Below are 26,327 nucleotides of genomic sequence, written 5' to 3'. Positions count from 1 at the left end.
CTCCCCGCCCTCAAACAATTAAGAAACAACCTGGGAGTTCTAGATATATCTACCTACCAAGTGTTAATTGTATTAATATTTCCATCATGTTTGTATCATTATGTTTAGGTCCCAGTGAACTTGCTTCGTGCGGGACGTATCTTCACCTTTGAGCCACCTCCAGGTGTGAAGGCTAACCTACTGAGAACATTCAGTACTGTATCTGTAGGCCGTATGAATAAGGTAGGTCAATTACTTTATCAATACCATGTTAGATTTCAAGCCAACATGAATTAACATGGCCTGCTCCTATTGGCTGAGGACTGAGCTAGGCATCAAACCACCCTGTGATTGGACCAAAAGAATGGTCATTTAATACTTGCAACCCAAAATAAAGCAATGGTGACCTTAGCGGGTCATAACCAGCGTTCGAAATAGGGCCGGTCAGCCGGCCATTGGCCTGTAACTTTCTGGCTTGGCCGGTAACTTTTCTGACTAGCAGTGCAGTTGCAGGCCCGGCTGGCCGGTAACTTTTTAGTTACAGGCCCGGCTGGCCTGTAACTTTTTGAGGCATATTTCTAACACTGGTCATAACCTTCCCAATCATTTTGCAGACAAAACCACTTCTCGCACAGCGTAAACTTGTCCCCTCAGGACTATACATTCTGAGACATAATTATTACTGAAATTGTCAAAGATATGTCTTCACTTTGGCGCATTAGATATATATATACTTGAAAGATGTGTGATCTATTAAGCAAATAACTTGTATGGATATAATAAATTGTTGCTAGATATGTGTTATCTTGTATAAACATTAAAAAATGAATTTTTGATGCTGGTTCATTTAGTGTTCTCTCGTGGTTTCTTACTTTGTAGGCTCCCAGTGAAAGATCTCGTCTCTACTTCCTCCTGGCCTGGCTGCATGCCATCGTCCAGGAACGTTTGACCTACTCACCACTCGGTTGGGCAAAGAAGTATGAATTCAGTGAGTCTGATCTACGCTGTGCATGCGACACATTGGATATCTGGATTGACACTGTGGCAAAGGGACGCTCCAACTTGCCCCCAGACAAAATCCCATGGGATGCCCTCCGCAAACTCCTGTCACAATGTATTTATGGAGGACGCATTGACAATGAATTTGATCAGGTGAGTATTCTTCAAATAAAAAGATTTGAATCATGTATTCTGAAAATAGATAAATATGAGTGATTAAAGGGCACAGTGTTAGCACTGCAAATGACCAACTATGATAACTGTACTTCAAGTTCAACTTGTATTATGATGTTACAAATGAACAACTGCTAGAAACGTACTTCTGGGATTTTAACTAGATATGAGCTGTTGCAATTCATTTATCAGTAATTTCCTCTGGATTTTGTGCTCATGAAGTGAAATAAGCCATGCAATTTCTACAAAGGCACTGTCTTTTATTTTAGCACAATCACTTATCAGCCTATATAAAAAGTGACCATCACAGTCTGATTTCCATAAATACCAAACTAAAGAGCAGCGAAATTACTTAATAAACTTGCTTCACCATTTCAAGTCTTTCAAGAACAGTATTCTTTGATGTAATCCATTCAACCTTGTTTGTTGTCATTGACAGCGCTTGTTGACAGCATTTGTGGGTAAGGTGTTTACAGCAAACAGTTTTGACAGTGAGTTCCCACTCATATCCAACGTGGATGGTGTGGAAGGCAAGAATATCAATGTACCAGAGGGTATCAGGTAAGTTACCCATTTCAAACTATATTGTTTAATCCTCACCTTAACAAAACCTACAGATATTGGCTATAAAAATGTTCACTAGACAACACAAATTAGATCTAGTTTGATTCATATTCTTAAGGTGGATTTGACTTATAGACCCTATGCAATAAACCAACCGGAATGGTCTAACAATTGAAATGGCAGCCATGTTGGAGGATAGTTCTAAGATAGCTTAAGATGACAGAGGGACAGGTCTCTAGATCGATTCCACAACCATTCATACCTGTCACATGTTTTATTGTATTATCATGCGAATTACCCCGTCTTATCTTATGGAGGACAGAATTTTATTTAAATGAGGATGACTCTGTCATGAGTGACATAGTATTGCATACACTCTATAGAGGTTGTTTGCAAGGCTGAAAACAGTGGTGCGAATTATTCCCCAGAGTTGATACCAATACCATGTAATGACCCTTCTGATTTCTTGGTCCTTTGTGCTTGTATATTTCAATTCAAGATATTTGTGACCTCTTGCACTCCAAAGTCATGGTACAGATGTTGAAATTATTACGAACCCAATGTTGTACAATTATGCTTGTACACTGAGCAATCCATGTTTTTGAGGTATTTGTTAATAACTTTTACACTTGTATGTTTGTAGACGTGAGCAGTTTGTGCAGTGGGTTGAGGCGTTACCTGAGAACCAGACACCATCATGGCTTGGGTTGCCTAATAATGCAGAGAAAGTACTCCTCACCACCTTAGGTAAGCTGTGTACCTGTAATTAATAAGAAATATAAGGAATGGTATAAGAATGATAGTAAAAGACATACCAAAGCAAACCACAGGAGGAGTACAAAACTGCCAGCAGTTTTGTTATGGTAAAATAACAAAACTTGCTGTTGATGAAGATGAGGATGTCTATGACGAGACCCCTAACAATAACAGTAAAGCTGAACTTTGCTATAAGTTATGAAAGGACTCCTACCTCCCAGGGGGGTTCTTCAAAAATATTTTGTTCAGGGATGTGTCACACAGACTTTCGGAAGCTGACATTCTCTATATCTACTTTTTGCTGTTTTTGCTACTCATCAGTATACCAATTTTTAACAAAAAGCACCCAAATTTGCCCTGATTGGGCACTTTTAAGGACACATTTGCCCAAAGGCACCCAATTGGGCACATTGGTCTCCACTGAAAACCCGACCATCGACATACCAAAATCATTGAAACAGTGGCACATCCCTGTATACATACCTGCATACAACTATGGAGAACTCCCCCCACACGGCCGAACCTAAACTACCTACAATCCTTTATATATATATATGCCTTGTCACATGATTGGTAATAATTTTGTGTTTGTGTATTGTTTAGTAATAAGTATGTCCTGCTTCGCTTGATGGGTTAGCAAAAAGTAATAGATTTGTTTGCATCATGATTGATTGTTGCAGGTAATAGTATGATTGCTAAGCTGCTAAAGATGCAACTGCTAGGTGATGATGATGACTTACCAACCAAGGAGGTAAAGAAGAGGCATACATCAGATGGTAGACCAGCCTGGATGAGGACACTCCTCACATCCGCTACCAATTGGCAGACTATCATACCCAAGGTCAGTAGGCAATGCTTCTTTAAGCTTACACAAGATAATATATAAATTGTCATCAAGCTACAAGTTTGATTTTAAATCGCTAAAGAATCGATGTACTTGTCATTGTAAAGCATCTGTCAATATCAATCTGGCATTGAAAGTAAAAATGATGATATAAGAATCTTCCGTAAATTATATATTAATGCTTGTACTTTTATCTGATTTTATCCATTACTTTTCACAGCTGGTAATTACACTGAATGGTTATGTATAAGGCTGGGCTAAATCTTGGTGTGGCCTTTAGTTTACTTACATTCCACCTTAATTTCATCCTTTCAATTTTTAGTTGTAATCATTTCATGGCTTTAAGATGGTGTAGGGAACAAACATTTATGATTTGGTTTGTGCTTGAAAATTATGCATACTATGATCAGCTTGTAATAGGCAAAAATTATTTGTTTTTTGTTACTGTGGGCACATCAATCAAGTCCCAATTTTCGCCCGCATAAATTAATCAATGTGTGCATCAGTCACCCAATATGCAAGGTGCTGTGCCCTGCTATGTGTACGCCATGTTATGAGTTCCACCTATTTCAAGCTGATCATAGTATAGTCTGCCATTACCACATATACTGCGCCAATAAAGTATTCTTACACTTGGAAAAATAATCACAATTTCAAAACTGAACAATATGGGGGGAAATTTATTTTTTTAGTAGATGCACTATCTAATCCTGCACATTATGACACCACATTGAATCCAATGTGACCTCAAGAAGTAAAGTTACAAGCAATTGAATAGGCGAAGGTCCCGTTTTAAAAGTGACAAACTGGCCTATACAAAGCGCAAAAAGATTCCAACAAGCGCAACAAAGAGACAACACAGTTTCTTCAATGAAGCATTATTTAAAGCATTTTTTATTCCAGTTTTTTCTTCTCTGTACTTTTCATAACTTTCATTTTATTTGTCAGTTCTTTTGTTTCAGTTTTCGTTTCTTCCTTTTGTTTTAAATTAAAGCCAAACGCATAAATTTGCCATTCACCACTCTCAAACCAGATGTCTAGTCTGTGGAGTTTTGAATAGGCCAGTTTGTCACTTTTAAAACTGGACCTTCGTCTAATCAAATGCTTGTAACTTTGCTTCTTGAAGTCACATTGAATTCAATGTGGTGTCATAATGTGCAGAATTAGTTAGTGCATCTGTTAAGAAAACAAATTTACCCCAATATTGTTCAGTTTGGAAATTGTGAATATTTTTCCAAGTGTAAGGATATTTTATTGGCGCAGTATATGTGCACAGTACATAATTATGAGTTGCAGCTACGTCCGAGTGGTGATCTTGCAATTTTGTATTATTGGTTTATTGTGACTTTTCATCATTTTGGGTGGAATTTTGGTTAATATATGCCAATTACTTTGTTTCTGTTAACATCGATTTAGCAAGACTCATACACAAAGTAGTTAAATACAACATTAATTAATAGTACTTGCATCAATCAATCAATCGATCCACAAGCAAAATGCACACCAACTAAAGTCAACCTGGTTTTACCAGTCTTATTGTAGACGATTTTAATAAATGAAGTCATTGTAGACAGTTTTAAGGGCTGGGGTATGAACGTTTGGACAGTATTTATTTTGGGACATTAGAGCACAGCAGACATATCGAATTGCATTCTGAATACGAAGAATGTCATTCTGATATCAAATAATTTTGATTTTTGAAATTAGCAATTTAATACACATTTTATGGCAAATCATTAAAATTGATATTTTGATATTTAACAGTACTTGAAGTAAACTTTATAAATCTGATGATTTATACTTAAAGTGTATGTAGGTGGGATGAAAAGCGACGATCAATTGAAAATTTTGACCTTTTCAGTATTGAAGATATGGATTTTTTTTCCCAAAACACCAAAACAAATTAGGTCTTTTTGGGAAAAAAATCCATATCTTCAATATCAAAGGTTAAAATTTTCAATTGACCGTCGGCTTTTCCTCCCTGCTACATACACTTTAAGAATATATCATTAGATTTATATAATTTACTTCGAGGACTGTTATATATCAAAAATTTGAAAAATATCAAATTTTATAATTTGTCATAAAATTTGTATTATATTGTGATTTTCAAAAATGAAAATTATTTGATATCAGAAAGACATGCTTCAGATTCAGAATGCAATTCGATAGGTCTGAGGTGCTCTCATGTCCCACAAAAAATACTACTGTCGAAACGCAATAAACGCCATTTTGGATCCCTTAATGAATGAGATAAACTAAAATTCAGGCATGTAAAGACTGAATTTGAATTTCTGTGAATTGCTCGATATTTATTGTAAACAATTTTTGGGAGACCAGGATGAACAGAATTCATGCTATCACAAACTCATTATTAATACACAAATATGTGACCTGCCCCCATAAAATCAGCGTAAAGTTGATATGTCTTCAAACTCCCAACATTGCGACTTAACATTCATTTCATGGGAGCAGGTCACATATTTTGTCCACACTAAATTTTAGTAGCTTTATGCTGGGTTCTGAAATTACTTTAACGGAATCTATAAAGAAACTTGAATCCGGAATCTTTGTTCGGAAATTTTTGTATGAAAATCCTGATTTCTGATTTAATTAAAGAGTCTCTGGTTTCTGATATGACACTAGTATCGCTAATCTTTATTTCTGGGCTCCATGATTTAGCACTAGTGGCTTTAGCTTCTGATTTCTATTTAGTAATTATGAGAAGAATTGGAAAAAAGAATGGATTCGTCTGGTATCAAGAAAAAGTCAAAAAAATAGCTGTGGGATTTTCGAAGGTGGTCCCCCTCTTTCTCTCCCTCTTTTTTGTTTTCCAAATCTGACAAATAATATTATATTTGGTACATTCAAAAATAATTTTTATGCATGGGTGGTGGTGGTGGTGGTGGTGGTGGTGGTGGTGGTGGTGGCGGTGGTGAAGAGTTAACATTATGAATTACATAATTTGATGGTTGAATGCAAGCAGCCATAAGTGCCTTGTTATTACTATCCACTTATGATGACCTTCTCACATTCAACTGACAAATAATACTTACCACAGCAAATAATAGTTAAGTTGCTCTATGGAAAAGGACATCAAATCTAAGCCACTAATCTACCCCAATTACTGGTATCCCCCCTTGACTATTTTTACTCTCACTGTACTGTCACCTTGTGCTTGATCTGCGTAGTTCATTGCTCATTGCCTCAAGGATGATAATTGTTGAATTAGTGGTCACACTTCTAAGCTCTTGATAACAGCTTATCAGTAGGGATCAGCTTGCTTGCTTGCTTATTTCGGGTGGTTTTCCCGAAACACGACAGCTTTCCATATCCTCCTGTCCTGCATCAGCAGGGGTACAATTTCATGTCCTTTTCCATAGAGCAACTCAACTCAACTGTATTGGGTACTAATGTAAGGACATCTAACACATGCGGGTTATTTTACAGTATCGTAGTACACCATGTGACCACAGGGAGTTGTAACCAATCATCATATCATTACAAGCATAACACATCTATGACACTTATAATTAAAACACTATAGAAACATTATTTAATTTGTGTTCATCGTACCACTTTCTCTTGCCGCATACACTTGGTATACAATATAGGGGAGAGCGTGAATGTGTGTTATTACACATCTGCGATTGGTCAGTTCTAAAATGTTGCACCTGTGCTGTACGTCCTTGTGTTGCTACCTGCAAAGTTGCCGGCGTACCGAGAGGTACACGATGAACACAGAATTAGCATTTTTCCTACAGTCAGATTGTATCAACTTGAAATTTTCATCCACGCTTCTGAGACTAATATGTAGAAGTTAAAAGTAAATTTCTTAATTGTTCAGAGTGCTGGGTACACAATGATGATAGTACATAGGCAAAGTATCTGCCTCTTCTCGATGATCAATGAGCCAACCGTCTTGTTTTCATAATTGTTGATTAGCCAAGTAGCGTGATTGTTTATCACTTCTGCTTTCACGCTCCTTAGATGCTTGACTCATGACACATAACTCATAGTTAGGAAATTTACTTTCTACACTACTAAGAATGGCAGGCTACTGTATTTGATCTTATTAGCACACCTCTTCTCTTATTTGTGATCCCAGTAGACATTTCTATTTCAGTTAAACCAGTTTAAGGACTCTTTTCAGTACAGTTGTTGCCTGAATAAGGTCAAGAAACAGAATTAAATCACTGAAACCTTTGCTATGACCTTAACATTTTAGTTCATATTTCTCTATTATGAACTGCTTTATTGAAATCAATGGCCCCTTGAATGATTTATTTAAGGACATGCTAATAAGATTAAATACAGTATTATCATCATGGACAGATCAGTAACTTGCATGTGAGGTCAAAATTAAATAATTGTAGTACTTGCACACCACCATATTTATATTGACATTCCATGAGCACACATCACCATTTTATGTCATTTCATTGTTTCTATCCTACAGAAATTGAACCCACTGAAGCGTACAACAGACAACATCAAGGATCCTCTGTTCCGGTTCTTTGAACGTGAGGTATGTGGGTATCGTCAAGTTTGTTACAAATATTAACCCTAACACCCCAATGGGTTTTTTGCTAGAGATATGAACCTTGAACCTCTCGCATTCCAACCTCGGGATCACCGACGGGTAGCCACAAGGGTTTTGCTAGCCCAACCAGCGATTCTGTGCGAATGTGACTTACGGTGAATGCATCGTGGCATCATGTGGGATGCATACATGCACGTACAATGGTTTTCCTTGTTGGATTTTGCAGGATTAGGGTTACGATATAGTATTTCAAATATATATTATAGTACAGGTTTTTGTGCAATGGTATCTGCATCCCAAAGTTTGTTGTGCATTATTTTGTGGCAATATGTAGTAAGTTTTCATGGATTTGTTGGGGCCCCTGCCCATGTAACATCCATCTAACATTTGATGTCTGAAGCTCAATTTATATTTGTTTATGAATATCAGATGGTAAAATCAAGAGCAAACTTAATCATAAGATGTCTCAAAGTGAAGCTAAAATTGAGACATCATAATGTTTTGTTCTAATGAATTGGCAGCAGACATCAAGAGTAGATGCTTTAAAATACTGCCTTAAATTTCGTCAATAGTTGGTATATTGTGTGTGTAAATGCGTTTAGACAATGATATTCATCATTGATATGAGTATTGTACACATGTTTGGCACAGATGATTTTGACGACATATTTGAATCTTCCATCTTTAGGTGAATCTTGGGCTACAGCTCCTGCAAGACGTCCGTCAAGACATCCAGAATGTGCGTCTGGTGTGTGAAGCCAAGAGAAAGCAGACCAACCGTGACCGTGAGTTGCTGAGTGACCTAGCCAAGGGTATCCTACCTAAAGACTGGAATCGCTACACCGTACCTAGAGGAGTGACTGTCATCCAGTGGGTTTCAGACTTCAGTGAGAGAATCAAGCAGTTGAATGCTATCTCGGCTGCTGCTGCCTCAGGTGGTGCTGCTGCTCTTAAGGTAAGAGGCAATCAGAGTACCCAGTCAAATACATTAGCAATCAAATGACAACATATTATGTATGTAGTGCCTGTTTCATTAAAAAAAAAGCAGTAGTCGGGCAGGATTGCTTTGACTAAGAAATTTACTGTGTTAATAATCAGTCTATAATTTTGAATTGATTAATTCTAATTTTCATCAAGGTTACTCAAAACTTACCTAGCTAGTTTGTTCTTAGAAAAAAAAATTTGGTCTAAAAATTGGCCAAGGTTACTGCTGTCCCATTCAAAATTACAGGAAGACCACCCATAGCATTGAGGTCACCTTTCCAGCCTTCCTGTCTACAATCAGTAATGGATACTGCCGGTGCTAGCATCAATGAATTGTTTAAAACAAATTAATAAATTTGGTATTATAGACTGGTAATGGGAAGTGTTTGCACGTTTAATTTTTGGCGCTTGACCAATTTTGACTTGTTTCATTTGTCGTCTTTGTTTAATAGACCCAGACAGTATGGTTGGGTGGTCTCTTCACACCAGAAGCTTACATTACAGCATCCAGACAATTTGTAGCTCAGGCTAACAGCTGGTCATTAGAGGAACTCAACTTGGAGGTAAGTAAATTAACAATATTTGCAAACTGGATTCAGAATTTTTTTCCTTTAGAAGAGTTTCCATGTTACACAAACCAAGATGTAGCTTTGATAACCATTTCCATTTGTGTATAACAAAGAGATCAATTTTATAGCATAGCTTAATAAGTTATAATGTCTAACTTGGGTGTATGTTGTGATTGTTTAAGAAGATCCTGAAACAGGTAAAAATTATGTTGCCTTATTAAAGTAAGATGGTGAAAATTTTAAACTTTCCATAAAAGGCAGAGCCAGTTAATGTGACTGGGAAATTGTATGTGAATCTTGACCATTTTCAAATTACATATAGCCCATTATCTCATAACCCACCATTTTCACCATCCAGTTCAGTGGCGTAGCATGGGTTATCACATGGGGGGCACCAACCATGATTGGGGGGGGGGCACCAACCATGATTGGAGGGGCACCAGATCTGATTAGGGGCACAAGCCGTTTTTCGGCAATTTTTTTTAAATTTCGGATTGATTTGGGGGGGCACATGCCTTATGATGCTACGCCACTGATCGAGACATAATTCAGCCTTAATTTACAATATTCAGTACGGAAAATGAAGTCGTAACTCTATACCAAAATGTCAGTTTGAAACAGAACAACTGTAATATAGGAATTCATAAGATGTGCATAACCACAATACAGAGCTCATTGGCTTCACATGTCAGCCAACAATTGTGTATTTTGAAAGTAATATCAATATGCTGAATCCAAAATTCATGATTATCTTTGTGGCTCTTTGTGGCTTTACCAGGTTACCATCTCAGATGCAGGCGGTCAGGTCAAATCCGATGACTGTAGCTTTACCATAATGAATCTCAAACTCCAAGGAGCTACCTGCAAGAAGAATACACTGCATCTGAGCTCTACTATCTCCACTGATCTACCACCAACTAACATCTCCTGGGTCAGGTATGTATGGGATATGACAAAGACAACAATACATATAAGGGTGTGCAAGGAGTAATACAGATGTCTGTATGTTACCATCCTGGTCTCTTTTAACCTTTTTTTTTTTTGGTGTGGATAAGCGCTATTCTTGGGAAGATTGATCTTGTTTAATGTTTCAGTTTTTAGCCATGGGAGTAAAATTACACAACAGATTGATTTACTATGGGAAGCAGCCTAAATTAAACAGATATTTATATTGATGCAAATCAAGAATGGAAACACGAAAAGATTTTTGTTATTTGCAGTCTTGCTTGTGAGGGAAACATACAAAACCATCAGGTAGAATGAGAGGTAAAGTAGATTTTGTTTATACCTAATACCTCTTTTTTCCCTTCATTACAGGGCTGAAGGAGGAGCTCCCAAGAGTTCAGATGATAAGGTATGTAATTGATAAGTACATATTTTGATTGGTACCATATAGACAATCCTCTATGTTAATTGGCAAAAAAACATAAGAACCAGGGTGCATTACAAATGCATCAGACACATAAGAGAAAGCGTAGCATGTACAGTTGTACACTTATTTCAAGAAAGGGCAAGCAAAGTGGTACATTTTGGCTACAGGGATTAAGCTAAATATAACAAGTAGTGCAAAGTTTAGGAGTTTTACTTTAATGATTCCAAATTTGAGAATTGCACATGGAAGAGAGAGATATCAATGTAGACCTGCTTCAGTTTTACCTGCTTCATTTTTTGTAAACACACAAAACTCACTTAACCAATTGTTCCCTTGAAATAAATAATGTGTGTTGGTGGATTGTGTTGAATTGGCATAACTACAGAATAGCCTCAGCACCCTGTGATCTAGGGGTAGGGTTAAAGTTTACGATAGTTTAAGATTAGGGTTTGTTTAGGGTGTGAAGGGGACTCTAAAATGTTTTGCCATGTTCTTTTTAAGATTGTACTTGTGTGACATCAAGTTGTGGAAAAAATACTATCGCGCTGGACAGTTGGCAGTATGCTTAATTTGTAAGAGGAATTTGGCGAAACATTTTAGTCACAGAGCTAAATTTTTGTAAGTTTTAAATTAATGAATACATTTGTTTTTGATGTTTTGCATACTCAGGTCCGTTTGCCAGTGTATCTGAACCAGACCCGTGCCGAGTTGCTCTTCACTGTGGATTTGCCTGTCCAAGGATCCACTGTAGACCACAGCTTCTATGAGAGAGGTGTAGCATTACTGTGCTCTGGTATGACTGCTTAAGTGTGATCAAAACAAACGTAACAATAAATATAACAAAACATAGTCACAATATATGATGTAGCCTTTACTATCCTTGGGTATGACTTCATAAAGACTCAATGTTTTCCTTCACAAATGTCTTTGAGACATTGATATGTGTCATTCATATGAAGGAGACATAGTCATACCTCAAAATATTAATTCGACTCTAGAATGAATGTGCATTCAATTTGCTCTCAACTTAACCAACTAATCTTTATCAATGATAGAGTAAATACATTATCTAATTTGGAGATGTTATTTAACAATTAAAATGACATAATCATGAGCGTATTAATCGTAACTGTAATTTGAATATAATTCTGTATGTTTAAGTGTGCAGAAAAAAAGCCGATGTGAAATATATGTAGTGTAGTAACTTAGACAAAAGCTTTTAAGATATGTAGTGTTCATACATATTGCACAAGCTGATTGTAACTAAAAATACTGCATAATTTTTATTCATAAAAATCAAGTTGTAACTATGGCATCGGTAGACACCAAAATATAAGAGTACCTGTAAATCAAGTACATCTATCTAATTATCATAATTGTCATAAGTATGAACTTGTTACTTTATTAGCGCTAGTCACTATACTTAAAAGAAAGATACTTGTAAATCAAGTATATCATAATTATAGAAAACCAGATGTTGATACTGACGCTGATCCATTCGTGATTCATTATATTGTTATAGAATTCTAAAGTGTGAAGCATAATTCCTTGTACAGGGACTATGTGCTCTCTGTCAACTTTTGCAAACTGGATGCAGCTTAGTGAGCAGGGAGACAATCAGTGGTTTTGCACAATTATGTGTTCCACTCTTATCTTATAAAAGGAATCGCCTCTTATAAACAGATTCTGTTTCTATCATTCTCAATTTGTAAAAGATAATGTGTTAGAATGCATGATATTTTTGATCTATAATCAAAATACTTTTATGGGTAAGTTATTATGGGTATATAAACTTGAATTGATATAAATGGGGGGTTATTTTGAAATTTAGAATTAGAGGTTAAAATATGTGACATATTTAAAGGATCCAAGGATATATACCTGATGGTTATATATTTGTCATAGATGTTCAGGTGGTGTTGTATGTGGAATTTATATCATAAAATGTAGTCTTTAAATCTTTATGTATTTGCTGTAATTTGATATTATGAATGCACAAGTAAATCATTAAAATAGTAGTTGACTGTGAATTGTAAACAGTAAATACAGTAAAATCAAGTTAGCAAAACATCAGACCGTGTGTACTAAAGTCTGTTCGGTTTATATAAGGCGGAAAAAATAAGACTCATAACACCGTGTATTGATATGGAATGGCATGCATGCAGTTGGGCGCAATGCTTATGCTAGTTGTGCGTTCCGTAATGCGTGACTGGCGCACGCTTATGTGAATTTATGTGAGCGTGAATTGGGACTCGCGCAGTAACAAAAGCCAAATAATTTCTACCTAATAAAAGCCGAACAAACTTTACATGTATACCATGTCGGGAGCAGAATTCTCCACGCAACATGTCATTTTCTGCAATCCCATGTTTGTCTTGGCCATATCCAATCCACTCTGTAAGAATTAATATACTGTGAAAGCCACAGATGGCAAAAATCATTACCGTAATATGGCAATGAAATTAAGTGTTATTTGGTAGCATTTATATCAGATAGCCGAAAAATCTTACTACATGTAGGCCTATATGGTATAACATTTTCATGGAGGTAAAATGGTATGAATTTAAGTGTTTGATCTACATCATTACACAATATTGTGATAAATATTCTCCTAAATATTTTGTGTTGAAATTAATTATCATGTGTTGCTAAATGCAGTAAATTGATAATGCATGCTATGGAATTAAGAAATGCATGTTGTGAAATTGAATACTATTTAATTGAATTATATGGGCTAAGTATGTTTGCTGAATGAATTGTTAGCTAGCATGTAAACCTCTAGGGCCTTACTGGTATAGAATTAAAATCAAACCATCATGAATAACTAAATACTGTTGTTAATGTCAGTTTTTATGATTGATTCTATCAACAAATTGTACCAAACAAGTGACCTAATGTGTGTGTATTGTGTAGGTATTCTCAGTGGCATACGGACCAGTGAAAGGGGACAAAAATGACCTAAATTGTAGTATGCATCTTTTAGACCAAAATACTCCTTGAATTGAGGCCAATTATGATAGTACAAATTGCAAATTTTCCCACACTAGATTTGCTCGCATTTGTCTTGGTAAATTTCCCCCCTGTAGACATTTAACTCGGTATGCCTCTGATTATGCTGTTTTTATTTTTTTATGTTACATATTTTCTTGGGGAGGACACAAAACACACTTCAGGCAATGAAAGCATCCATTTTACTTCCTGAATTGTGATTTGTGAATAAATGATGTTTAAAAACCTGCTTAAGGGCTGGGGTATGAACGTTTGGACAGTATTTATTGTGGGACATTAGAGCACATCAGACATATCGATTGCATTCTGAATACGAAGAATGTCCTTCTGATATCAAATAATTTTGATTTTTTGAAATTGCAATGTAATACACATTTTGTGGCAAATCATTAAAATTGATATTTTTGATATTTAACAGTACTTGAAGTAAACTTTATAAATCTGATGATTTATACTTAAAGTGTATGTAGGTGGGATGAAAAGTCCGACGATCAATTGAAAATGTTGACCTTTCGTATTGAAGGTAAAGAATTTTTTTCCCAAAACACCAAAAAAAAAAAAATAGGTCTTTTTGGGAAAAAAATCCACATCTTCAATATAAAAGGTCAAAATTTTCAATTGATCGCCGGCTTTTCCTCCCAGCTACATACACTTTAAGAATATTTCATTAGATTTATAAAATTTATTTCGAGGACTGTTATATGTCAAAAATTTTAATAATATTAAATTTTAATAATTTGTCATAAAATTTGTATTATATCGTGAATTTCAAAAATGAAAATTATTTGATATCAGAAAGACATGCTTCAGATTCAGAATGCAATTCGATACGTCTGAGGTGCTCTCATGTCCCACAAAAAATACTGTCGAAACACCATAAACGCTTATTCTAGATCCCTTAATTTGACTTCTTCAAATGATTCATGAAAGGTCCTTGTGGGTTAAATAGCCAAATACTGCTACATAGAGACTTTGTGTAAATTATTGTGAAATAATACTGAAATTATCACTTGGCAGTTTCTGATAGACTTCTTAAAAAGAGTAACAAAATTACGCTTCAACAAGTGCAAATAATTTTTTCTTCAGAAATATATTTTATTAACAAATACAGTCAACAAAGTGCTTTTACAACAATGTGATTCTTTTATGTGTAAGGTGCTTAATTTAACTTACATGTAGTAATAGTTCTTACACTAACTGAACAGATTTATACATGTACTTTCCATTCAAAGCAAGTCTACAAAAATGTACAAAAACAGCTGTAGCAAAATATTTGTTAATTGTCAACATGATCTTGCAAGTCAAAATATCCAACGAAAACTTGATACAATCACAAATCATAAAATCACACAAAAACTAACAACAAAGTTGATTATACATGTAATGTGAAACTAAGAAGTCTAAAAACAAAAGATTGTGGAATGTTCACTGTCCACCACTCTTGTTTTTCATAATGATACTTGAACCATGTGCAAATGATTATAATTCGAAACTAGTCTAAAATGATTTTGAGTTGTCAGAGAACAATAATTGGAGAGAGCTTAAAAGGGATTCCATAAGTTCAAACTTGAGAATGCCCATTCACTCCTCTTGTTTTTCATAATAACCAACATACATGTAGAGCTTCAATTTACCAAAATTAATGACTAAAATGAGTTTGAGTTGTCTAAGAACAATGGTAGCAAAGAGCTGGAAAGGAACTTTGGAATACCTATTCACATCTCTTGCTTTTGTATATCATCAACATTACGTAACTAGGCTAAAGAGATTTTGAGTTGTTGTAGAACAATTGTAGCAAAGAGCTGGAATGGAATTCCACAAGTTAAACTTTGGAATATCTATTCACATCTCTTGCTTTTCTTAATATTACCTACATTCACGACATATATAGCATCAACAGTACATCACAAAACTAACGTAAACCTGAATGTTGAATATAATGTAAAACTAGACTACAAGAGATTTTGAGTTGTCAAAGAACAATTGTAGCAAAGAGCTAGCTGAAAAGATATTCCACAAGTTGAAATTAATAACTTTGGATTATCTATTTGCATCTCTTGCTTTTCATTATAACCTACATACTTCTATAGCTTCAGCAGTATTTCACCAAACTGACTAAGAAGATTATTGAGTTGTCAAAGAACAAATGTAGCAAAGAGCTGGAATGGAATTCTGCAAGTCAAACTTTAGAATACAAGTCACATATCTTGCTTTTCATATGTTGAATATGATGTTAAACTAGGCTAAAGAGATTTTTAGTTGTCAAAGAACAATTGTAACAAAGAGCATGAAAGGAATTCCTCAAGTTCAAATTAAAGTTGAGAATATTTATTCACCTCTTTTGCTTTTCATAATAATCTTAATAATGCATGTATAGGATCAACGATCAACAGTACTTCACACAATTTTTGCAAACAATGTTGGATTGAATATAATGTTAAACTAGGCTAAAGAGATTTTGAGTTGTCAAAGAACAATTGTAGCAAAGAGTTTGAAAAGAATTCCACAAGTTCAAATTAAACTTACGAATGTTTATTCACCTCTCTTGCGTTTCATAATAATCATACCACATACATAACATCAACAGTATTTTACAAAACTAATGTAAAAAAAGTTGAATATAATGTGATTTTTTTGAGTTGTCAAAGAACAATTGTAACAAAGAGTTGAAAATTATTCCGCAAGTTCAAATTAAACTTGGGAATGTTTATTCACCTCCTGCTTTTCATAATAATTGTACCACATAATCACATACAGCATCAACATACAATGTAACTTAACTTTAACAAAACTAATGTAGACTGTTGGATTGAATATAAATGTAAAACTAGACTAAAGACATTTTGAGTTGTCAAAGAACAATTGTAGCAAAGAGCTGGAAAAGATTTCCTCAAGTTAAAATTAATAACTTTGGATTATCTATTTGCATCTCTTGCTTTTCTTAATAACCTACATATTTTTGCATAGCTTCAACAGTACTTTACAAAACTAATGACTAAGAAGAGTTTGAGTTGTCCAAGAACAATTGTAGCAAAGAGCTGGAAAGGAATTCCACAAGTTAAAATCAAACTTTGAAATCTATTCGCATCTCTTGCTTTTCTTAATAACCTACATATTTTGCATAGCTTCAACAGTACTTTACAAAACTAATGACTAAGAAGAGTTTGAATTGTCCAAGAACAATTGTAGCAAAGAGCTGGAAAGGAATTCCACAAGTTAAAATCAAACTTTGAAATCTATTCGCATCTCTTGCTTTTCTTAATAACCTACATATTTTTGCATAGCTTCAACAGTACTTTACAAAACTAATGACTAAGAAGAGTTTGAGTTGTCCAAGAACAATTGTAGCAAAGAGCTGGAAAGGAATTCCACAAGTTAAAATCAAACTTTGAAATCTATTCGCATCTCTTGCTTTTCATAATAATCTTAACACATGTATACTGTATAGCATCAACATAACTTCACAAAACTAATGTATACAATTGAATTGAATGTAAAACTAGGCTAAAGAGATTTTGAGTTGTCAAAGAACAATTGTAGCAAAGAGCTGGAATGGAATTCCACAAGTTAAAATCAAACGTTGGAATGTGTATTCACATCTCTTGCTTTTCTTAATAACCTACATAAATTATATTTGCATAGCTTAAACAGTACTTTACAAAACTAATGACTAAGAAGAGTTTGAGTTGTCCAAGAACAATTGTAGCAAAGAGCTGGAATGGAATTCCACAAGTTAAAATCAAACTTTGAAATATCGTTCCCATCTCTTGCTTTTCATAATAATCTTACAACATGTATAGCATCAACAGTACTTCACAAAACTAATGTTGACTATAATTAGAAACTAGACCAAGAGATTTCGAGTTGTCATAGAACAATTGTAGCATAGAGCATGAAAGGAACTCCACAAGTTCAAATTAAACTTTGAAATATCAATCCCATCTCTTTCTTTTCATAATAATCTTACAACATGTACTTCACAAACAACAAGTGGATTGAATATAACATGAAACTAGACTAAAATTGTTTTGAGTTGTCAAAGAACAATTGTAGCTAAGAGCTGGAAAGATTGTGAAAAATCAATTCACAACTTGCCACTCTTGCTTACATAAAAATGAAAAAAAAAAACTTGTGTTAAAAATAGCATACAAAAATATATAAATCTATCAATTATATACAGCCTTACAAAGTTTCAATCTATCACTTCGACCCATATATTCCAAAACTTCATTTTTGTCATGTTTTTTATTGTTATTGTTAATTAGATCACTTAAATCACAAGTGGTTATTTTTTTGCTCATTTAGTTTTTAGAATGTAACCAACTCCCACAAAATTGTGAACATAAACAAATTAATCTTTATTTTGTTTGACTTAACAGATTTCAAAATACCCGGGAGCAACGTGTTGTGTTCCTGATTTATGGGCAGGCTTTTTATACACCTGTACGGTATTTGCAATGGTTTGTAATGATAATCTTACACTACTATTGCACTATCCCATCAATTCTGATCCAGACTTGATGAATATTTATAATATTTTTAGGATTAAACTCATGGTACTATCCCATTTCAATGAGAACCAATCCAAATATATCTTAAATATTCATATTATCTGGGTCATATATCAACTGCTTGGAAGACAAAACTGTTAACTACTAAGGTTACTTGGAGCACTAAAGGGTTAACTGCTAAGGTTAAACAAAGGCAGTTAACTTTTTTCCCCAAGCAGCCTTAGCAGTTAAAAGTTTTGTCCTCCAAGAAGATGATGATCTTAAGTACTACATATTTACAAAAACCTGAGTTATATTGTCTGAATTCAACCTAGTGTTACAGAAGTATCTGTGTTCACTGTTGTTCAGTTTTAAAAGGCAAGACGCAACTAGCATTTAGAATGACCAAACAAGGTTATTCATCAATATCCTTAAATACATTGGTTTTTACACAGATACAAATGTATAACACATAACTTGGTGCACAAATGAGAAAGTGAAGTTCCATGTGAAATTACATAACAAAGTCACTGTTCAAGATGAAGTCAATTTGAAAGATGTTTTAAACACTGGCAGTAAAATTGGAGTTCTGTATGATGTGAACATGTAACGTAACATTCAAATGAGTGAGTGCAAGTAATTGAATGTGATTTTATATCATGAGTATGAAACAAAAACTTTCATAACAGGTCCTTCAAGATCCAAATATTCAGTCAGAGTGATGCAAGAACACTGTCAGACCAGGGATGCATATTGTCAGTTGAGTTCACAAGGCTTTCTGGTTGAACAGACACAGGTAATCCTACTGGTGATATAGCAGTTGGCAAAGACAAGGGTAATCCTACTGCTGGAAGAGAAGTTGGTTCAGATTTCACAAAGTTTGACACATGTCCAGGAATCTGAGGCAGTGAATATGGCATTCCAGCTGAAGAATTCATGGAAGACGGAGCAGCACTGGAGGATGTAGAACATTGGAGTTCTGTATGATGTGAACATGTAACGTAACATTCAAATGAGTGAGTGCAAGTAATTGAATGTGATTTTATATCATGAGTATGAAACAAAAACTTTCATAACAGGTCCTTCAAGATCCAAATATTCAGTCAGAGTGATGCAAGAACACTGTCAGACCAGGGATGCATATTGTCAGTTGAGTTCACAAGGCTTTCTGGTTGAACAGACACAGGTAATCCTACTGGTGATATAGCAGTTGGCAAAGACAAGGGTAATCCTACTGCTGGAAGAGAAGTTGGTTCAGATTTCACAAAGTTTGACACATGTCCAGGAATCTGAGGCAGTGAATATGGCATTCCAGCTGAAGAATTCATGGAAGACGGAGCAGCACTGGAGGATGTAGAACATGGTGGTTCTAGTGGCTGGTACGCATTGGCCCAGTACCAATTACGACGATTTTGCATAGTTGGAGTATTCCATTGGTTCTGATACGGATGATATGTTGGAGGAGGTACAGAGGAGACGGTTGACGAGGAGATGGTTGACGAGGTATCTTCAGGCCAGTGCATACTTATAGTTGTCATAGCAACAGGTTGCGGTGGTGATGGAGTCGTTGTTACAGTGGCAGGCCTTTTTTCTTCTGAAGGCACATGTACACCTAGTCGCTTAGACTTTTCTTTTCTTCTCTTTTCTCGAGCACGACGATTCTGGAACCAGACCTGTAGTGGAGAGTAACAACAAGAACATACATACAAATTAATAAGTCAATCTTGTTGGAGTGGTGTACTGCAACTAGAAATCACTCTGAACATCCAATTGGTAAAAGAGAATCAAATCTCCGTCCTTTTAATGTTGGTTTATTTTTTGATACTGGTACAAAAATTGGCAATTATAAAGCTAAGCTGGATTGAAAGGCCCCCAAACATCTTTGAGAAACAAAAGTATAATAGAAATTAGAAGGCTTGCAAACAATTCGTTTGTTTTTAGTCTTTGGTCAAAAGTAAAGTTAGTGTACAGCTCTGATGTGGAAATAAGTTCTGGTAACAAGTGGTTTTGAAGAAGAGGAATCTGATGATTACTTGCGATGTTTTCAAAGTTTATGACTGGACCTGCTGAAATTAAGTATTCCTTATCTTCAGGAATCCAACATTTTCAAATAATATTAATCAACCTCAGCAATAAATTAAATCGGATTAAACATTAAGTCGACTTTTACTTATAAAATCAAATACTTCCAAATTTGCCAATTCAATGGATAACATTAATTTAATGTCAACTTGTGACTCTGAACTTGAAGATGTTGAACAAAACATTATACCTTTATATACCAGTTTTAAACTACAACAGATCACTTTTTAACTTTAAAATATTATAGCTAACAATTTACCTTGATGTTATCTTTTGGAATTCCTGTCATCTCTTGGACTTGTGTTCTCAATGATGAACTGGGATACTTGGCTGCCTGGAAGGTTGTCTCTAATAAATCCAGTTGAGTCGAAGTGAAGTGAGTACGATACCGACGACCAGATCCAGATGAATCGGGGCTTGCTGCTCGCTTCATGGACGGCTTATCTGTTGAAATGAAAGTGAAGTTTTGGTCAATCAATTATGTTAAGTACAAAACAATTTAGGCCCACAAAAAGATGCCGGCTTGTAAAGTTACAGAAACCAAAATCCCAGCAAAAACAAAACGTTTTACAGAAAACATTTAAATGTCCGGTTATAAAATAAAGGGTAGCAAGTATTAAATATATACTTAGCAAGTATTAAACATTGAAAAACATGCCGGAAAATGTGAATGTTTGTCACAAAATACGTTACATTTTTAAAATGCAGTATTTTTGTTTGTTTTGTATTGTTTAATTTTATTTCATGTAAAACGTTTGCTATTTTAATAGCATTTAAATGTCTTAAAACATGTCTTAAATGTAGCAAAACGTTTTAAAAAAGTTTTGACGAAAACCAGAACACGTTTCTAACGTTTTTAAAAACATTTTTGTGTTTTGTTCGTATTCCAGGATATGATTTTGGTAAATGCAAAAATACTTTTCTCTTGCCTACTTGGAGACAAAAAGAAGTTCTTTTCTTCGTACGCTTATCTTCTTGATAACAAAAGGTTTGCAAGGTTTAATCGTGCTTTTAAATGTTTTGTCTTTAGTACTGACACTATACATTATACATACTTTTCAAAGCTCCGTGAGTTACAAATTGCCCTACACATTTTTACTTTTAAAAACTATTATCTCTTTATATTTGCACTTAAGAAATTGCATATAATATCGTGTTCCACTTGACGCCAAGTGTTCCAAGTGCAGATAATCGTAGTAAGGCGAATAATAAGTAAATGAACTTACCTATCTTGACGTTGGTAGTCATACCGTGACGTCTATGTGTCGATTGCATCAAACAAGTATCCTTAGCTGCTTGCTCCTGTTTCATCTTCAACTCTTGTTCCAAGACGTCTCTAGCTTTCAACTCCTGCAACGTGAATGATGTCGATGACGAGAATAATCGTGAGTAAAACCTAACTCCGTCACCACCAGCAGCTTGCAATTTATTAGCGTCCAGGAAGTCAGTGAGATAATGAATGGCTTCCTCAGGTTTATAATTGGTAGGTGATATTTCTTCTGATGAATATATCGGAGAACACTGTTGCGGTGAAAGGTGTTCAAAAGAACTGCGTCTAACAAATGTCATTTTTGAAAGCAGATTTTTGGTGTATAATTTACAAAAGCAATTTTCAGATCGAGATGAAACTTTAACTTGACTGGAAGGAGAGCAGCAACGAAATGATGAAGATTCTCACGATTAAATTTTATTTATAAAGATCTCACGCTTAGAAAAGATCATACCCGTGTGAACTAAATTCAATTGAAAAGGTTATAAGTTTCAAAGGAAGCGAACTTGAAGCTACTTGAAAGGGGCAGAGCATCCTCCAATGGAAACTGTGCGGTCTTCCGGCGAGCGAAGGGTAAGCGGCTTCCCTTTGCAACTTTCTCCGCCTATTGTTTGTTACAATCGAATTGACGGTACCGGTCACTCAACTCTATAAAAACTTTGGACCGATTGGTAGTAAACTTTTGTTTTTGTTTATGGACGAGCGGGATATAGTAGCTTCTGTTGTTTTTTCCCGTTTCCCATGATCCTGTCGAAATCGGATTAATTCGGTATTCTTAGATAAATGTTTTAATGTTTAGTTGACTTTTGTTTACTATTTAGGCTTATTGTTTACCATGGGATGCGGTGAGTAGCTGTGTGAGTCGCGGTGTCGCGCCTACATGAAGGGTGTTAAAACAAAAAGTTATAAAACACATCGAAAACAAGAAGCGAATTTAAACAACAAGTTATAAAACATAATCCAAATTAGAACTTTATGGGTTTATTTGTGAAATCTTTGGATTATATGATATTTTATTAGGTCTAATTTGGATACAAATACGATGTATTGCTATTTATATGTCCAAAATGTTATTATAATTAGGGCCTATTAGCATGATTTAATAGTTAGACCTACCCTTGGCGGGGCCTACCCTTTTCAGCATTGGGACTTATACCACGCCACCGCTTTTTTTTATTTTTTTTATTCCATTCTGGTTTATTATATATTTTTTTGTAAACTTTATAGTCGATCAGGTATCAAGTGAGTGATCTATAGAAAGAAAGATAGTTTTACATTAAAAAAAAAACAGGGGTCGGTCACACTTTTGCACAGTGTATTTTGTGGGGCCTGTGAGCACATCATACACCAAATTGCATGCTGAATACGAGGAATGTCCTTCTGATTTCAAATAATGTTGATTTTTTTTTTTAAATTTGCGATAGGCCTATAATAAAAATTTTATGACAAAATTGATATTTTTTATATTTAACAGTCCTCGAAGTAAACTTTATAATGATATGTAATAAAAGTGTATGTAGCTGGAAGGAAAAGCCGTCCATCGTGAAAATGTGTACTTTTCGTATTGAAGATATACATTTTTTCCCAAAAAGACCTAAAATATTTAGGTGTTTTGGGAAAATATGTTTATCTTCAATACGAAACGTCAAAATGTTCATATGATGGACGGCTTTTCATCCCAGCTACATACAGCTATACACTTCAAGAACATAGGCCTAGCCTATCATTTATAGATTGATACAATTTACTTCGAAGACTTGTTAAATGTCAAAAAATGTCAATTTTATTATATCGCGAATTTCAAAAAATCTAAAATATTTGATATCAGAAAGACATTCCTCGTATTAAAAATGCAATTTGAATTTGATGTGCTCTCACGGTCCCACAAAAACTGAGACGAAAATAGGTACGGTATAGGCACAAAAATACGTGAAAACGGAAAGTTTATCGAAAAAACAATGTTTTAATCACAAAAATGTACTGACTTTCAGCAGATTAACTAATTATTCAATTTCTCTCTTTTTTAATATTTTAAATAAAATAACTGAAATGCGTGATATTAATTGCCTTGAGTTTAAACTATTATAAGTATTATAATTTAAATAGGCCTATTTTGTTCACTTCAATAAGATTTTATGGACATTTTGTTCATGATATAGAATATTGTAGCCCGAAACATCCCATGGAATCGTGGTCTTCTCTCCTATCCTCACACGAAGTACCGATTAACACTGGACAACAAAGATTTTACTACTGGGGTCCGGTAAAAGTATTGTTCTAGACTAAATAGAGCAGAATTTGTACATCACGACTACATGGATTGCAAGATATATTCATGGAAGAAAGAGATCTCTTTCTTCCATGATATTCATTCATTCATTCATTCATTTTATTTTTTCATCATCATCAATAGGGAGAGCGGGGAGTGTTCGCCCTAGGGACAGGTTCGCCCACCCCTTGTTTCTCAGCACTACGGCTATCGGGGGATTTGGTGATGGCAAAATTAGGTGACATAGGTCATTATAAACTTCTCATATTAGCTACGCGACATATAGGGACGTGTTCATCGAACTGCAGCCAAAAGAAAATAATTACACCAAAACGTAATTTTTTGTTGCATTAATAATGTTGTATTATCATTGATACATAAATACAGATGGTTTTAATGGAAATCTGTGTTGGGAACATATGGGATTTCTCAAAGATTTAATGCAGTTATAAGCTCCTTATTCGATTTTTATTTTGCACACCCTGAAGAAAATACAAAAATGTGCACAAGGGGCACGTTCGCCCTTTTGAGGATGGGGCATGTTCGCCCTATATCTTCCCCGGGCGGACTTACCCCAAACTGGAGGGCGGACCTGCCCCATCAGCGTATTATGCAAAATATTGATAATTATACCATTAAACAAGGTAAAACTACTGAAAAGCATGTTTTTTAAAGTTATGTGGTATCAGTATTACTCATACCACCGTTTATGTCCTAATCCATAATCTCCCCGAAGTTGTAAACATGATACGTAATATTTATAAGCTCACTTTGGACCCCTACATTTTACCATGACCCGACCCCTGCAACAAATTTAGTGACTCCCCAGAAAAGAATGAATGCCCTGTATACTCTTGCTAAATGTTTGCATTGAAAATGTTATTGTTATGCAATGTTTAAATCTTTTTTTGTGATTAGGGTGAACTTACCCCACCATGTGGGCGAACCTGCCCCAATATGGGGCAAGTTCGCCACTTTGCAAAACTTTTTTGTTTGCTCTATCCTGTTGCTATTGTAAGGCCTATAGTTCTGGGATTGTGGCCGTATATAGCTAAGACATAGGGCTTTCACATGGGCTAATCAGGTCATCCCTAACCTTAAAAATGACATCGCTAGGGTGGTCAGAAAAAAATAGGGCGAACACTCCCCGCTCTCCCCCATACATAATCAGCATAACAGGTATAAACAATGTTGAAAATAATGATGTGATGAGGTAGATGCATTACAAAGCCAAAGGCCTGAAAGACAATGCATCACCTTTACATTAAATAATAATATATTTAAGGCCTATCAGCAAATTGGCTTGAAAATCCGACTGTGGATTCCTTGCGTCCACCGTGCACAGATAATCCACTAACGGAAGTTCTGCGTAGGGGTCGCAGAAGCTCCACTGGTGGATAGCTTACATAACTCAAAAATGAGTCAAATGCGCTTCTTGTATTCTCATCTTTCTTTCCACCTAAGGGTGAGGTAAGTGTTAACCCAAACATGATGGCGGATATATTTTTATAATAGCATTCCCAGTAAAATACTTGAAAGTGTGACATGCTGGGTAAATTTCAAATATTAATCGACTGCCCTGATTTAGTCAAGAATGCATTGATTTTATTTACTGATCAGTAATAAAAGTGTTCATTTGTTGTCCAGTGTAATCATATAATGGGGGCAACTTTGACGAACACTTTTCGAAACTGGGCTAAAAAGTACCAAAGAAAAGCCTAAAAAGTTTTAATTTTATGCGATTCTTAAATTGCCCGATTGAATCAAAAAGATTGAATTTTCAATCTTGCCGTCCCGAATTAGACTCGATCCGCCAGTCCTCGAATACTCACGCACGGCCACTCCAACGAAAAACTATGTTTAACGAGTGAAAAACGAGGTGTATCTCTGTGTATCAGCTATCTGAGTTTATTGATGAAAAACGAGGTTTTACATGTTTTTGCCGATATTTTTCGCTCAACAAAGCTGATCGTGCGAAAACAATGTAGCCTATGTGATCATGATGTGATAAACTGAGTTTTAAATATGATTGAAAATGGCAACTTAGCGGATTGTCGCCGAAAACTAGGGTTTTCAAGTAAAAACCTTGAGTTTTCAAGTGGAGAAACTAAGTTTATCTTGCGGAAAATAGTGGTTTTGTTTTTGTGTGATAAACTTAGTTTTTGATGAACTTAGTAGTCACCTCGAGGTTTGAAATAGAACAAACGGGGGAAGGAGGTTAGACCCCTCCAAAAATTTGGCAAAAATAGTAAATTGAAAATTGACCTGGTCAACACATTATTATGTTTTGATGGATCCAAGTGTGTGAAAATATTGGATCCAACACATAATAATGATAAAAGTGGATGCTTTACGCCCAATATTTATTGGTCTCGCAATGAGTTATAAAATATACGTCGAGTCCAATATTTTAAAACTCATAG

The 26,327-nt window shown here is 35.1% G+C and overlaps 2 protein-coding genes across 2 annotated transcripts in view; one reads left to right on the top strand and one right to left on the bottom strand.

Annotated features, from left to right (window-relative positions):
* The window catches only part of LOC140153223 (cytoplasmic dynein 1 heavy chain 1-like), a 106,910-nt gene extending 93,297 nt beyond the window's left edge, over window positions 1-13,613 (top strand). Inside the window, 11 exon segments of the mRNA XM_072175909.1 lie at window positions 109-222; window positions 859-1,131; window positions 1,592-1,713; window positions 2,360-2,463; window positions 3,153-3,313; window positions 7,776-7,844; window positions 8,548-8,814; window positions 9,296-9,406; window positions 10,191-10,348; window positions 10,730-10,766; window positions 11,454-13,613. Of these exon segments, the coding sequence (XP_072032010.1) occupies window positions 109-222; window positions 859-1,131; window positions 1,592-1,713; window positions 2,360-2,463; window positions 3,153-3,313; window positions 7,776-7,844; window positions 8,548-8,814; window positions 9,296-9,406; window positions 10,191-10,348; window positions 10,730-10,766; window positions 11,454-11,591 (1,554 nt within the window). The 3' untranslated portion in view covers window positions 11,592-13,613.
* Window positions 13,614-19,381: 5,768 nt separating this feature from the next.
* Window positions 19,382-22,204, bottom strand: LOC140153222 (uncharacterized). Its single transcript, XM_072175908.1, has 3 exons — window positions 21,592-22,204; window positions 20,625-20,809; window positions 19,382-19,956 (listed from the first exon to the last, which is right to left on the bottom strand). The coding sequence occupies exons 1-3, from the start codon at window positions 21,932-21,934 to the stop codon at window positions 19,387-19,389; spliced, it is 1,098 nt and encodes a 365-aa protein (XP_072032009.1). The 5' UTR covers window positions 21,935-22,204; the 3' UTR covers window positions 19,382-19,386.
* Between the last annotated feature and the right edge of the window lie 4,123 nt (window positions 22,205-26,327).

The sequence above is a fragment of the Amphiura filiformis genome, chromosome 5 (genome assembly GCF_039555335.1).
Source record: "Amphiura filiformis chromosome 5, Afil_fr2py, whole genome shotgun sequence".
Taxonomy (NCBI): domain Eukaryota; kingdom Metazoa; phylum Echinodermata; class Ophiuroidea; order Amphilepidida; family Amphiuridae; genus Amphiura; species Amphiura filiformis.
Note: the sequence above shows the minus strand (reverse complement) of the source record. Positions and strands in the feature narration are given on the sequence as shown.